This window comes from Medicago sativa, chromosome 3, assembly GCF_051527215.1.
Source record: "Medicago sativa cultivar Bolivia chromosome 3, Bolivia_mono, whole genome shotgun sequence".
Taxonomy (NCBI): domain Eukaryota; kingdom Viridiplantae; phylum Streptophyta; class Magnoliopsida; order Fabales; family Fabaceae; genus Medicago; species Medicago sativa.
Genome location: NC_140751.1, coordinates 89,197,739 through 89,213,927, shown reverse-complemented (window position 1 = coordinate 89,213,927; position 16,189 = coordinate 89,197,739). Strand labels below are relative to the sequence as shown.

At 33.1% G+C, this 16,189-nt stretch overlaps 1 protein-coding gene and 1 long non-coding RNA gene across 4 annotated transcripts; one reads left to right on the top strand and one right to left on the bottom strand.

Moving 5' to 3' along the window:
- Window positions 1-39: 39 nt before the first annotated feature.
- LOC146941650 (uncharacterized) lies at window positions 40-1,793 on the bottom strand. 2 transcript variants are annotated; one of them, XR_015033528.1, is made up of 4 exons: window positions 1,512-1,793; window positions 1,307-1,400; window positions 835-915; window positions 40-544 (listed from the first exon to the last, which is right to left on the bottom strand). It is a non-coding gene; the product is annotated as an uncharacterized LOC146941650 (long non-coding RNA). The 2 variants fall into 2 exon arrangements; XR_015033527.1 differs by lacking the exon at window positions 1,512-1,793 and having other exon boundaries at window positions 1,307-1,502.
- Window positions 1,794-4,322: 2,529 nt separating this feature from the next.
- Window positions 4,323-10,797, top strand: LOC146941649 (autophagy-related protein 13b-like). 2 transcript variants are annotated; one of them, XR_015032453.1, is made up of 3 exons: window positions 4,323-5,754; window positions 5,855-8,103; window positions 10,091-10,797. XR_015032453.1 is itself a non-coding variant. In XM_085755473.1 (3 exons), exons 1-3 carry the CDS (start codon window positions 4,390-4,392, stop codon window positions 10,446-10,448), a joined length of 1,905 nt encoding a protein of 634 aa, XP_085611599.1. In that variant the 5' UTR covers window positions 4,323-4,389; the 3' UTR covers window positions 10,449-10,797. The 2 variants fall into 2 exon arrangements, 1 of the variants encoding a protein (XP_085611599.1); XM_085755473.1 differs by having other exon boundaries at window positions 5,855-6,036.
- Window positions 10,798-16,189: the final 5,392 nt, after the last annotated feature.

Here is a 16,189-nt window from a genome sequence, read left to right as displayed (position 1 = left end):
CGATGATTTATATGCCGGTAGGGAAAAAAGCACATTATATTCACAGATAAATCTGCATAAATACTTCCATGCAAAACATAGCAGCGAAATATACAAAAAGTACACAGGATTAACTGCAACTGTTCGTAAATATCACGTGTACAAGGCAAATAAGGTGAATGTCAATTACATTACACAATTTAACAAGGCATGAAGAGTCAAAACAACACAACCACCTTTCGTGTTATCTTGTATATATATACACAGCCTGCTCAAAAGCGGTGTTAAAAACCCTCACTCTGATCCTCATCCATGCTATGGTCGCTGGCACCATTCCTACTGCTGCTACTACTCACAACCAACTAGTCATCAGCAAGTAATGTCCCCTAGATAGACAGATGACAATCATATTATCATAGCGCTGTCTTGAACAGCTTCAAGTTTAGTAGAAAGCGATGGGGTGAACCTCAATGCCAAATATTCACAAGAGATTGCTGTCAAGGTCCCAACGATTTTCCTCTTAGAAAGCTATGCAAATAAAATTCATCAAAAGATAGGCGCACCACTGCAACAAGGTGCAAATACTTCACATTTCAGATATAATTACATTTCCACAAGTAATTGAGTGAAAAAAAATGAGAGTGTAGATGCGCTCGTCTATAAATGCGACTTAAGCACAGTAGTCTTGAACAAATATCAAGACAGGAAGAGTCCAATCCATAAAGAATCGGTTGAGAAAATGGAAGACAGGTACGGGATTTGATGTTTTTCAACACCAAACATCAGCATTTTTAATATCAACAGTAATCGTAGGCTGAAATTTTTGAATATTTGTTATTCAAAGTTATGTATAACCTGAACGTTGTTTCAGCCATTAAAAGGTGGATAACCATTTAGAAGCTCAAAAAGCATGGCCCCGACACTCCACATGTCTGCCTGTAATTATTATCAAGTAAATATCAGTAAACCAAGTTAATTAATGTTGAAAGTGTTAATGAATTTTTGGCAGCAACCTAATATGACTACGAAATCTGGAATAGAAACAAACGGTAACAAGTCTGAGACCCACGGGAACGTGAGAAAAATGATTATGATGTTTTATTGTTGTGCACACGAATCGGAAAATCAGAGGATTTTCAATGAAATGAAACATTTTTACCCAATTCTTTTAGCGCAAGCGATGTCCTTTAATTTTACTTGCTTGTTTGTGAGTCCATATCACAACATAGTATATAAAGACTTTAAAGAGCGCAAAGCCATCTTATGTGCCACTTGAACTTATTGAATATTACAAAATACAACAGAAATCAAGAAGGAGAATTGATACCTTGTGATCATATCTCTGGAACTGAAGAACTTCAGGAGCCATGTACGATGGAGTTCCACAAACTGTCTCAACATACTCGCCTGGGCGGACAGTTCTCACATTGTATGCAAAGCAAAAACGATGTCAAGTTAGTAAAAGTAGTAGCATCAAACTAAATAAATTATCATACGCTTCATATTCATCGCCCTTAGCTGATACACACTACCTTGAGAGACCAAAATCAGCTATCTTCAGCACTTCTAAAATCCGAAAATCAAAGAGTATTTTTAGGTTTCCATAGAACACACGGGAGATACGAGAGAAAAGAATTTCGCATTTGCTAATGTAAAATCATAAATTAAACTACGATTAATTATGTGTTTGGGTAATAGGTTTTTTTCCTGTAAAAAAACAACATGAGTAGTTGACGTCCAAGCAAAAAGGTTGGATAATGTAGAGTGCTGCAAACTTATAGACACCGTAACCCGTCGAGTGTGTGCCATTCCCACAATATTAAAAAATATATATATATATTGGATGATGAATTAATAAAGATATTTGAATTTCTATATGAAAATGGATTTGAGTCTTGGTCTCCACGGCAAGCCGTCAAGTGAAAACAAGTAGTATGAACAGTCAATTAAGAAAGCCTGAGTTTGTTTGAATAAATAACTTATTTGTAGTTTTTTTTTTTTAAATATATATATATTTGTAGTTCATAACACAAACATTTATTATGATAAGTGCTTATATATAAGCTATTTTTATAGAAAAAAAATAAAATATTGTTAAATACTTTTTTAATATGCTATAAGTTGTTAAATTTTTTTTTTTTTAGAAAGGATGTTATAAGTTGGTAATATTAGCTATGTTGAGAAACTTATGAAAATAAGTTTAAAAACAGCTTATGAAAATTGTCATTGGCTCTGTTTGGTAAAATTAGATGATAGTTGATGAGTTAGCTGATAGCTTTTAGCTGATAAGCTAGCTGACAGCTTTTAGCTGATAAGCTAGTTGAAGTGTTTGGTAAAATTAGCTGATAGTTTTTGCTTTGAATAATAAGGGTAAATATGGAAGAAAAAATGAGAAGCTATAAGCTCAAAAGCTACTTGAAGTAGCTTCTGAAAAATAGCTTATAAGCTCCTGAAATAAACTATAAGTTCGTTGTACCAAACAGAGCTAAAGTGTTACCAAACAGAGTTTTTTTTGTCAAATGAGCTTATAAGCTAAAAGCTAAGAGCTAAAAGCTCTTTTTTTGGGTTTACCAAACAGAGCCTATAAACTATTTTTATAAGTTCTTTCAATGCTTCCAAGTTCTGCTTGGCATATGCACCCAAAATTTCACCCAATTATAACGACCAATGCCCAGAAAGGTCCCACCCAACCCATTTGTTCTCCCAAATCTTAACTTAATCACTAGATTTTTTGTATCAACTCAACTATCGTTTCCACACCACAACAAACACACTATTAAAAAAAGAAAATTGCTTTTTAGACATAGAATACTTCCTATTGACACATGGAAATGACCAAATTACCCCAGCGGTAGTTAATTACCCTCAGCGGTAGTTAGCTACCTCTGGCATATGCGCCGGCAGTTAACTGCCGCTGGCTCCTCCAGAGGTAGTTAACTACCTCTGGCTTTGCTGCTTTTTATTGTAATTTTACGTGTTTCGGTCGAAAAATCAAAATAAATCGAAACTTATTCAGAATTCTACGAAACTTTACAGATACCACTATAAAAATACATATAGATGATGTTCAAAGTTTCGTAACATTTCGAATAAGTATCGATTTTTTTTATTTTTTCGACTGAAACGCGCAAAATCGCAATTGAAAAAATAAAAAAAAAATCGACACTTATTCGGAATGTTACGAAACTTTTCACATCATCTATGTGTATTTTTATAGAGGTGTCTATAAAGTTTCGTAGCATTTCGAATAAGTCTCGATTTATTTTGATTTTTCGACCGAATCATACAAAATCGCAATTTTTTTCAAGTGCGAGTCCGAAAAAGTGTCCTAGAGGTTGAACTTTTTCACGCTTTTTTGCACTCATGTTTAGAGAAAAAAAATAACATCTCCCACAAAAAATTTAAATTTTTCGACAAGGGACGGATTAAATATGAATTTTTAACGCGCCTAAATTTTAAGACACAAAAACATCAAAATATCAACCTAAAAATTGAATTTTGAGCTGTTTTTTTGCAGACACCTCTATAAAAATACATATAGAGGATCTGCAAATTTTCTTAGTATTTCGAATAATCTTTAATTTATTTTGAATTTTTTTACTGAAACGTTTAAAATTGCAATATTTTTCCAACTGCGCGTCCGAAAAAGTTATATAGAGGTTGAATTTTTTCATTATTTTTTGTACACATATTAAGAACATAAAAAAAAAAATTCCCACAAAAAATTAGAATTTTTCGACAACGGATGGATTAAATATTAATTTTTAATGCGTCAATAACTCAAGAAACCAAAACATCAAAACGTCGACCTAGAAATTGAATTTAGATCTGGTTTTTTGCATACAGCTCTAAAAAAATATATATAGAGGGCCTGTAAAGTTTCGTGAAATTCTGAATAAGTTTCGATTTATTTTAATTTTTCGACCGAAACGCGTAAAATCACAATAAAAAGCAGCAAAGCGTTAACTACCTCTGGAGGAGCCAGCGGCAGTTAACTGCCGGCGCATATGCCAGAGGTAGTTAACTACTGCTGGGGGTAATTTGGTCATTTTCATGTGTCAATAGGAAGTATTCTATGTAAAAAAAGCAATTTTCTTAAAAAAAAAAAAAAAAGAGTAATGATATTTTGACATCTATTTGATGACAACTTTGTTGACAACCTTGTTTTTCTCACTTCTTATTGGTCAAAAACAATGGAGAGAGAAAAAGGAAGAGAGAGGATAACAACATCATGTGAGTATGAGAGAGAAAGTTGTTCAAAAATTGTCAAAAAGTGGTTGTCAAAATATCATTTCTCAAACAAAAAATCTCTTTTAGATTGGACTGAAAGAACACACAAAAACACCCCAAACAAATCCTTAACTTATTTTGTTCCAATAACCAACTTATCAGAACAGAACTGAACGGAACATGACAACAACATCCTCACACGCTCAAACTGAAGCAGCAAAAACAGAACAAATCATCACTGAATTCTTCGCAAAAAGTCTCCACATAATCATAGAATCAAGAGCACTTTCTGCTTCATCTCGCAATTTCAGCACACTTTCTTCACCATCTTCAACTTCTTCATCTTCCTCATCAAGTGTTCGACCCAGAGACAAATGGTTCAATCTAGCCCTCAGAGAATGTCCTACAGCACTTGAAAACGCTGACCTATGGCGCCACAATAATCTTCAGCCAATTGTGGTTGATGTTGTTTTGGTTCATAGAAACCTTAATTTCTCTCCAAAGGTTCGATCTTTTGTAAAAGAGAGAAACCCCTTTGAAGAATTAGGAGGTGGGTCTGAACAGAATGAGAAGATTGTTGAAAGATGGATTATTCATTATGAAAGCAAGAAAATTAAGGATTGTTCTAGTTCCAACACTGCAAACACTACAAGAAGGTCAAGTAACACTTTTTTGCAGAATTTGTATAAGAAATCTACTTTGCTTTTAAGGTCTTTGTATGCTACTGTTAGACTTTTACCTGCTTTTAAGATTTTTAAGGAACTGAGTTCATCTGCAAATGTTTGTGCTTTTAGTCTTGCTCATCGTGTTTCGACTTTTTTTGAACCATTTACTACTAAACAAGAAGCTGAAATGCTTAAGTTTGTGTTCACTCCTGTGGATACTAATTCTGGTAGGCTGTGTTTATCGGTGTTGTATCGTCCGTATGTTTCTGATGTGAGTTCGGAACCAACAACTCCTTTGTCTCCACAAGTTATAACTGATTATGTCGGTAGTCCTTTGACTGATCGGTTGATGAGGTATCCGTCGCTTCCTGTTGTTAGAATGCCATCACATGGCTCTTCTCCGTCGTCATTGCCATTTTCGAGGAGACATAGTTGGAGTTATGAAAATTGTAGAGCATCACCTCCTACAGTTAATTATTATTCACCTTCACCTACACATTCGGAATCACACACATTGGTTTCTAATGCTAGCTCTCAAGGTTATTGTCCACCCTCTAGTTTGCCTCCTCATCCAAGTGAAATGTCTTTGCTTCATAAGAAGAATGTGAATTTCGATGAGTACTATCCCTCACCGAATTTCTCTCCATCTCCCTCTCCTTCTTCATCATCACCTATCTATAGTTTGGGGTCATTAGCTTCGAAAACACTTTTACGCTCTGAAAGTGCTCCTGTCAACATACCTAATGCTGAAGTTGCTAATTCCCCTGGACATAGCAGTAGGCATAATTTGCCGCCGTCTACTCCTATTAGAATTTCAAGGTGCACTTCTGAGACGGAGAGAAGTAGGAATCTTATGCAATCATGCATTATGCCTGAGAAGGTATGTTGCATCATATGCTAAATTGCCAATCATATTGAATGTTTTGTTTAGCTGAAACTTTTTTATTTTCATCTTACTGTTGTTTTTTGGCTCTGCATAGATGTTTTCTATTGGAAAAGATGAGTCTAAAAAGTATTCTGGAGTGAAGATAGCACTTAACAGCTCACCACAGATTTCATTTTCCAGGAGCTCTAGCAGGTCTTATCAGGATGAGTTTGATGATACTGATTTCACATGTCCTTTTGACGTGGATGATGACGATACAACGGATCCAGGCAGCAGGTATTTCGTCACTAAAATTCGTAGGGGTTTATGCTTCATTATCTATGTTTTGCCTTTGATATAAGTAGTTGATGCTTCAGTTCCTTAACAATATGGTATAGCTGCTATATTGTGACCATATAGATAAAAGAGACCCTGATATTGCAAAGCTCTTGCCATGGCAGGGTCCATTAAGGGATGGATCCTTTATGGATCTATTGCTAGATTATGGCCATATATTAATATAAATTAGCAACCCTTTGTTTGGTATTGTTTTCGGTGAGGGTATATAAGGTTGATCATGAATTCTAAGATCACACTTGAAGTTGATGTCATGGCATACTCTGGTTAGGTCTAGTCTTTTTTCAATTACCGTATTAGTTGTTATGCTGGTATTTTCTCCTTTAGTACGGTTTGAACCCGGGTCTTTTAACTCTTTCAGCTTTAGATACTAACATAAACACCACTGCATTCTGATTTTCATAAATATTAGACTTCACCTTATCAGTGGTGAAGATTTGATATTTTTTACCTTTATTTTTCTGTGAAGAGTTACTTCTATTCAATTGCTTATTGAAATTGTTTTTTTATTTATTTACATTGATGCTAATAACATTAAAATGGCTTGGATACATAATTCTTGTCATCCTTTATTTCTCTTCCTCGCCTGAACTTTGAAGTGTATATTTCGTTGGTACTTATGTTATCTTTTCCAAATTATGTGATTTTTTGGATATATTTTTTAATCAACCAGTCTGCTGGTTTTGCCTTTCTTTTCTTTGATGGATTACTGTGGTCCTATCACTTCAAATATTAAGTCAGGTTTGTTTTACCATTGTGCCCAACCTGTTCTCTCTTCTACTAATTCTTTGGCTTACCAAATTTCATCATTTATGCACTAGTTTTTGTTGTAGATAGGGTATGTGTCCTTTATTGAACTCCTGTTTTTACACACCAATGGGAGCATATGTTTAAGCTTTTAATAAAAGTGATTTTATGATTTAGTGAGAAAATGAATAATTGTTTAGAGATTTTATGTAAAGCAAAAGCCATTTTCTGTTTGATTACAATCATAAAGAACACTATTTCTTTGAAGAAGTGGTTATAACTTATAATATATATTTTTTTTGTTCAGATTCAGATTTTTAGCTTTAAGAACGGCTAAAGAATTTTACACACATTTTTTTCTTCCTAAATGTAAGTGATTTTGTTTCAATAAAAGGAAAAGCTAAAACAAATGGGCTCATTAATTCAAAATTTCCCATGGTCACTAAATAAGGTGTTGCATCATTTTAGCAACTAACAAAAGATTTAACTTGCAACAGAGAAGATTTTAACAATTTCTTTTTATAAATTTGGCACTATATTGTTTCTCAATAGGGTGAAAATTTTGACCTTCTCAAACCAAGCAAAAATCAAGTGCAAAGTTGATAGTAGTTTTGAGTGGATGGTTTTGTTCATGGTTAGACTTAAATCCCATCTATGTGATGGATTTGTTTTTGTAGAAGAAGAACTTTCATTAGTGAGAAATGAGTGGAAAATACATCTTAGAGGAGGATAGTGCACCCTCAAAAACCATAGGAAATAAAAAAGAAGACAACCTTCAAAAACTATGACATGAACTCATAACCTCCTAATCATATACTAACAACTCCAAATGTTGCGTGAAGACTTCCCTTTGTAAAACAAAATATGAAATGATGATGAATGCAGCAACTTTGCTTTATCTCTGCATATTTGAAATGGAAACTGCTTTGAAACAATCGTGGGTGAAATTGGACTAGGCTGGCTTAATTCGCCCAAATTTTGAATTGAATTGAGACAATCATTCTGAAGTTTCTCCTTAAGACCAGCCTCATCTTCAAAGAGATAGAGAGCATCAACCTCTTTAGCACTGCCAATCATGCTCCTCGAACTCAACTCCTGAAATTTACAACTAAATGAGTCAAAAATAGCCAAACAGCTAAGGTCTTGGGTTATTTACATATGGACAGCAGATTTCATGATAAACGTGGAACATGAAGAACATTGTGGAGGGTTAGAGTTTTAGATAAAGAAATTGAACCTATACCAGCTATAGTAGAAAAGGTAACATCAACTATTTTGATCTTTTTATGATCTGCACCAGTACTATATGCATAAAACAGTTTTGAATAATGTCATGTGATTTGTGGCTTCAAAATCAAATGATCCACGGAGCTTTAGAGTATGATTTAGTATTCGGGAGAGCAGAATAGAAATAGATAGCTTTTTGAGCTCTGAGGGTGGAGAAAACTGATATTTTTGTTGTAAAGAGTTTATACTGGTGCTCTAGTTGTTCCTTTCACTTGCAGCTTGGAAAACCGGACCCTCTCAATTTGGCTTCTTTTTCAAGTTTGGGGGTTTTCCATGAAATTTTGAGCAGGTTTGCTTAGTGTGCTACAACCGTATATTGATCACACCAAGGTTTCTTCGTTCTTTCTCCTTCTTGTTCATGTCCCCTTGCAGCCAAAGCAGAACTTTCAGCCTCTTTAATCTTTATACCATTGGAATGTCGTAGCATAATCTTTTCCTGAGTTCATCTCTCCTTACTTCAGAGAACACTTCCCATATTGACAGCGCAGATTTTCTGCCTAGAATTCTGCCACAAACATCACCAAGTTCTTGGTTGAGTCCTAGAAACATGTAGACTCAATCATTCTCTTCTCTTTTCTTGAATCTAGTGGCATCATTGGGATATTCCCATCTAGTGGCATCATTGGGATATTCCCAATTATCCTCATAGCACCGGTCAAGCTCTTGCCAGAGAGGCTGTAATATGTTGGGACATCATTGTCTTCTTATTTGGACTCTCCACAGTTGAGTCTAGAGTTCATAAATCTTAGAAGAGTTCTCCAAGTGAGAGTAACAACTGCGAACAACCTTCCTCGCATCTTTTGCCGTTTGGAGGAATAAATATGTCCTTCGAATGGAAGATTCCATTAAGTTGATCAGCCACGCAATAATTAGTGACTTTCCTAACTCCCATTTTTGTAGAGAGGGGTTGGTCTTCTCAACTAGAGGGGACTTTCCAGTTGAAAACTAGTTTTTCGGATTGAGCCCATTCAACAGTCTTTGTCATTAAACTTTTAGATCAAAAGTAGCAAGTCAGTACCTATAGACAGAGGATCAGATACGGCAGCGGCTGATATATTTTCAGAGCCGCCAGAATTATTGGAAGGTGTGGTGAAGGAGGAGTTCTTGTCCTCGTATTTTTATGTGGAGCTATGCTCTCTATTCATGTAGTTTTTCCGTAGTTAGCTGCCATTGGATAAGAGCTGAAGCTCTGATACTGTTAGGAACCCAAGAATTGAATGGAAAAGAATGGACAATTTTATTCAAAGACTGAGAAATGATAAAAGATAACAGAAGAGAAATCTCTCCTCCAAGGGTTTCCCCTTCACAGTTGAGAAACTACTCTATCCACAAAGTTTACAATATTCCGTGATGATCTTAGAACAAAGGATATTGATCTATATCTTTGTATTCTCCTATTTATACAAATACTCTCTCAATAGTCAATTAACTAACTACTTTAACTACTCTAATTTCCCTTTATTCTATATCCTAACAGATACCATGTTAAATATATCCTAACAGATACCATGTGATGTTAGGGCTACCGCTAGGTTAAAGCAGTTAGAGAAGAGGAAAACTTCTTGATACAACAAAATTGAAAGAAAAATAGAAATAGGAATCAAATCAAAACAGATTGATTGATTTGATTCTGTCCTAAAATACAATTAAAACCAAGACTACAATCAAATCTGAATGATCTGATCTTGATTATGATTGTTCACTCTTCTAAAGTATTTATTCAAACACCTAAATATCAGGCTGTCAACATATCTTAATCCTGACTATATTTTAGTTGTACCTATAGCAGAAAACTGGTAATTAGTTTGTAGACCTGATACTTGATAGTGGTGGCTTATATAGTTTATTTCTACAATCTGGCAATCTTTTCTTTTTTTTGTTGAATCATATATGACAAAATATGACAGATTTTTAGTCTACTAGTTCGAAAATTTAATCTGTTTCCTTGTGCATGCATCAGAGCGGAATCTTTTGATCGTGGTGATATGACTCAACTTCTTCAAGCTGGTAGGTTCTTTCCAATCAGAAAGTCTCAAGGTGCCGCTGTTGGTGCACTTGTGCATATGTTGAAGAAAGCAGCACCTCTGCATCAAGACTTCTCCACTGGTGAAAACTTGTCTCAGGGAGCCCGTCCTGAAAACTTGAAGAGCAATAACGTTCAAGAACCGAACCAGATTCTAGAGAGCCTAACACCAGTGAGCACAATGTCTTATGGGAATAGGAAAACAACAAGTGATGCATTGGAAGAGTTTCATAGTTACAGAGAAATGAAAAACTTATTACTTATGCCACGTGATGGCAGTAAGCGACAAATATGATAATGCATGTTTAGAATCCTAGTAAGTTTGACAAAATTTCAGTGACATTGGGATTTTGTTGTATCTCCAAAGTGTGGCATTAGCCAAAATCACGGCGGCACACTATTATTCTGGCAAACTCATTACGCATCCAAACATTCACAAAGTTCTTTGCGTTTGCAGCGGCAGCATGCAAATGTGAAGTTGGTGTTTGGTGAAATATGTACAGTTACAAAACATGTTCTACATTTTGTGAATATATATGTTATGTGAATAGCTGAAAGTGCTAATTGAAATTGGCTTTCTAAAACTGATAGATGAGTATTATTTAATATAATCACGTATAAAAATTGTATTTTGTGTTCTTGCATGTAATTGTTTTACTATCTCTACCTTTCTAATTTTCTTTTGATAGTGCTAGAAATCACCTAGTAGATTCTAAGTATAATTAAGCCTAACTTAAATAGCAATGTGTAAAGCAAAACTTTTAAGATTTTTTTGCATTTTATGCGATACTCCATTTTTCTGTTAACCATAATAGCAACTTACTTTGCATTCCTACCATATTCTTCCAAATCCTCATTTATTCCTGGTTCAATTTCACACATGGCCTAGACAAAGTTAAACATGTTTTTTTTTTAGGGTTAATTAAGTTTTTAGTCTCTATAAATATACTAAATTTCGTTTTTAGTCCTCAAAAAAAAGTGACAGATTTTGGTCCCTATAAAAAATTTAGCACGTAGTTTTAGTCTCTGTTAAATTAAAATTTGTTTAATTATGCTTAAACTTCTAAATTTTTGAAAGAATTTTTACATACATGTTCATAACATCGTAAAACACTCTTTAATAAAATCTTTTCGTTTTTTTAACATTTAATGAACTAAATATGAATTTTTCTAAAAGCCAAATTTTCAAGATTATATTAATGAAAATTTGGACCTAATAATAAAATTTTGAGCTACTTTTTTGCGGAGGAACTTTATATAATGTTCGAAATAAGTATGTTAAAAATTTAAAAGTTTAAGCACAATTAAGCAAATTTTAATTTTACAAGGATTAAAATTTGTTTAATTATACTTAAACTTTTATATTTTTAAATAAATTTTAAGAGTTAAGAACATTATAATAATCTCTTTTATAAAAAATTAGAATTTTTTAACATGTAATGAATTAAATATAATTTTTTTTAAACACCAAAAATTCAAGATAAAAGTAACGAAAATTTAGACTTAAAAATAAATTTTTAGCTAACTTATTGCGGAGAAACGTTTTATAATGTTTTAAACAAGTATGTAAAAAATTATTAAAAAATTTAAAATTTTAAGCATAATTAAACAAATTTTAATTTAACAAGGACTAAAACTACGTGTTGAAAAATTTTATAGGGACCAAAATCTGTCAAAATATTTTATGAGGACTAAAAACGAAATTTGGTATATTTATAGGGACTAAAAACTTAATTAACCCTTTTTTTTATTATTTTTTAATCTTGACATGGACAAAGGGTCTTAATAATCTAGAGTTCGGTCGAACAATGAAAAAAGTATTGCCCAAAATTGTATCAGTTGCGAATTGAATTCAAATTCTTCCGATCAATTTGACCTTATTCATTCACTAATCACTCAAGTTCAACTTTTTTTTTCTTTCTATTCAACAAACTTTTTGATGATTTGATCTTTTCATTTCTTATAAAAATGATAAATAAAGAGTACTTAAGTGGAAAAGAGCGTATGTTTTTGTTGGTGGTAGCTGAGATTCGAACCCCAAACTTGCATATATTATGCATTGTTCAGATCAACTGAGCTAAGTTTAAGAAGACAAAAAAAATAAAAATAAAAAAGTGAATGTTTGATAATATAATTAAAATCTTTGTCAAAAAATAATATAATAAAATGTTGATTCCTATATCCAGGCAAATCTTATCCAAATCGAGAAAAAGCACGTGCATCAAATTTGTTTAATATTCAAAAACTACAAAGTTGAAGAAATTAATCCAATCTTATTGTTTTCCCACTGATATGAATATGAATATGACCTCTCTTGATTTGATTAAAAATAAAAATATGACCTCTCTTGCTCTTACCCTTAGACCATCCACAATGGTAGGGTCTTAACTATTTAAGACCCGGTACCTAATAGGTATCCCCATTGTGGAGAAATTTTTTGGGAGTCTTCTAAGACCCAGGGTCTCACTTAAGACCTCAATGCTTAAGTGGGTCCCACATTACTTTTGCTTAAAATAATCAATGTCATTGTACTATTGATTTTCAATTGCAATTTACCTTGGTTTTTTAATGTTATTGGTGGGTCCTATTTAGACCTTTTGTTGGAGGATCTCCATTGTAGTGGTTGAGTACCTATTAGGTACTATTATTAAAAAATAATAAAAAAGTGATGTGTCAATGTGGGACCCATTTAAGACCTCAAAGTTGAGGGTCTCCATTGTGGATGTTATCTCTCCCGGATTGTGGGTCCACATCAACAATGACCATCACCATAAGTGATATCCAACCCATCAAGATATACATCCAGGTAGATAGCTAAGCTGGTAATGCCCATCGGAGTACAACAAGAGTCAAGAGTCAAGAGCTGGATATCCAACCCAACAAGATATCCAACATGTGATTCATCTATGAGATTTATCTTAATCTTAATTCAAAAAATCTATGAGATTTATCTCATTCCTTGATTTCCCACACTTTTTTATCACATAAGAACTAAAGTAAAGTAAATTGAAAGATTCTCGGGCAAGTTTTGCTTACTTCCCTGATCAAATTTCAGATTACCAGAGTTTCTTTCATCATGTGTATGAGATTAGTTAGGCTATACTAAACAATTTAAGAATAAAATCATAGATATGTTAGACCATGTACTCAAGGGCAGTGCAATAAAAAGTGTCGAAAATAACTCGACACAAAATTTTGTTATCGACATGCACTAAGGCTTAGTATATACAATTATGCCCGAAATATTCCTAACATATACAAAATATCAGGACCATATAATAATAAATCAACAATGAAATAAAAATTATTTTCAAATTGTTGGTAAAAAAATTATAGAGATTTTTATGATAGTACTATCTTTAGTATAATTTTCTGACCAGAGTCAATTATTTTAGTCCGAAGGAGCATGAAACTCACGTAATAACATATTTGGTTGTACGGTGTCACTGCTGCTGCACGTTTAAAGTCTTTTTTCATTGTGAAAATATGAAGCTAATAGTTGTAACTTCAAAATAAACGTGACTATTTACCATGATTTTGTATTAAACATGAATCCTTCAAACACAACGTATCAAATTTTCTTGCGGCTACTATAGTCATGTTTTAATACCTGATAAAGCAAATAAACTAAAAATGAAATGAAATGAAATGAAGGAGAAAAATAACTCCACATATATTGATAAATTTATATAATACTATCTAATCTAGGAAAGTACTTTCCGCCTTGAACAACTCCCGTGTTAAAGCCAAAAAGTACAGAATCAGATTGAGATCAAATTTGGCTTTTACATTGTGCCAATTTGATCAAAAAAAATTCCATTAATGAACAGTGCTGCTTTATACTGTTCCTATATAGTGTCCAAGGGATTGTGATCTAACCACTTGCACAAATGTGAAGATAGTAAAACAGTTTCTCATGCCGACGGAAAGAAATACTGGACCAACTTGAATACAAACGTCTTCTGTTCTGATCCGATACACCACTAACATGTTGCATTTTCAAACATGTTATCATATGCAAAACACACACTCATTTTTTTAAATTTTGACAGAACTGACACGTTCAATCGGTTGAACTAGGTATCGGTCAATTTGTGAGTTGGTTCAATCTCATTTGAGTTGAACTTGGATTTCCTGCGGTAATGGCAAAACGTTGAAATAGATCAAAATCATCTGATTGGATTAATAGTCGAGATCGTTCAGCTGTATTAAAACCAATTTGTAATATTGATCGTCCGATCTGATATCAATTCTTGTGATTAATTACTGCATGAAACCATGTATTTTTCTACGGCAGCAAATCCATATCCATTAGAATGATAGTATAATGAAATAAGATTGAACAACGACGGAATTACGTTGAATTGATTGAAGTGCTTTTGGTTCAACCTATTACAATTTTTTTTATAGAAGTCCTAGATAGGAGAAAAGTTTAGAAAAATAATATAAAATATAAATTGTATTGGAATGTTATTACATCGCGTGGTAAGTAAAACTTACAGGCTTAATGCATTTTTGACACCTTAACTTTTAAAAAGTTGCGATTTTGGCCCCCTAACAAAAAAAATAGCAATTTTTGCTCTAAAGGTTGCAAAGTTATTGAGAAGACGTCACGTGTCCCAATATAGGGTCCATAATCGCAACTTTTTGTAAATATAAGGGGCCAAAACGCATATTTTCCTAGAAGGTCAAAAGAGCATATTTCCCTAAACATGGATGATCACTTTTCCCATTTTTTTTAAAAAGGGGGTCAAAATCGCTACTTTTCCAAACTTAGGGGGTGAATAGTGCGTTTAAGCCAAACTTATATAGTGTATGCTTGGTTCTCCGATGACAAGAGTGGATTTTGAGTAAATTGATTATGACCACATGTGCGTGATAATTAAAGTGATTTATATTTGGATACATTTATATAAAAGTGAGTTGAACGTCTAAAAATCAATTTCTGAATTAAACGCTGCAAATTCTAACTTCAAGTAGAATCGACTCTAAAGACGAAATCAATTCAAGTTGAAAGCAATAAACATATAAATAATGTAACTAATTCTTTAATCTACTATCCTCTCGTAAATAACTAACATGTGCAACTAACATGGCAAAATTTATGCTCTTAATGGACAAAAACTCAATTCTTACATTAAATAGATATGAATTTAAAATGAGTTCACAAAGAATTACAAGTCGATTTTATAAAAATGACTTGGATTCAATATAAAAACATAAAAAATAGTAATGTTACATTTTCCTTTTATGTATAGTTTTTCAAATTCACGTTAAACAATAAACTCAATTCATATAAATCATTATTCTTACTATAGGGGATCAAATTACAAAATCAACACAGCAAGTAATTTCCTCCTGCTGTGTAGAAGCAGAGAATAATCCTGTTAAGAATGATGTTCAAGTCTGCAACAACATTCATTTGTTGCATTGCAAGAGAAATCCTTTACTATGGGCATTGGACAAGTACGGATGAGGCCATTTTGCTCATATTCTTGCTATATTGGAACTCGTCCTTTTCATTGGGACCCAAAAGATGGAGCATAAATAAAATGAGGAACCTTGGAATCAATACCATATACTAGTATTTTTCAACTTTCATGTTATTATTATTGGAAGTTTCCTATTCCTTCTTGTGCTCATGGGTCCCTATAGGAATAGCAACAAGATATATAACACCATTATCATATTATTATTATTATTATTATATGAATAAAAAAAGGGTTCTTACTTCTTTGTGGTATTATTTCTAAAATAAAGAAATGAAGATACGTTATAAATTTAGAAAAAATTTATTCCTCGTTTATATAATGCTTATACAAATTTCCACGTGGCACATCCTTATACGTGTAAGGTGGGATTGAAATTTAATAATGGACCCATCTTGATTTGAAAGGCAATTTACAAAAGGTTAAATTAGTGGAGTATCCATATACTTGTAAATGAAGACATCTATCTCCAAGGGGTAACAACGTTAAAGACAGAAAAATACCCTATATCTAACCATAACCTTCTAGGAATATTCTGATTACCTAG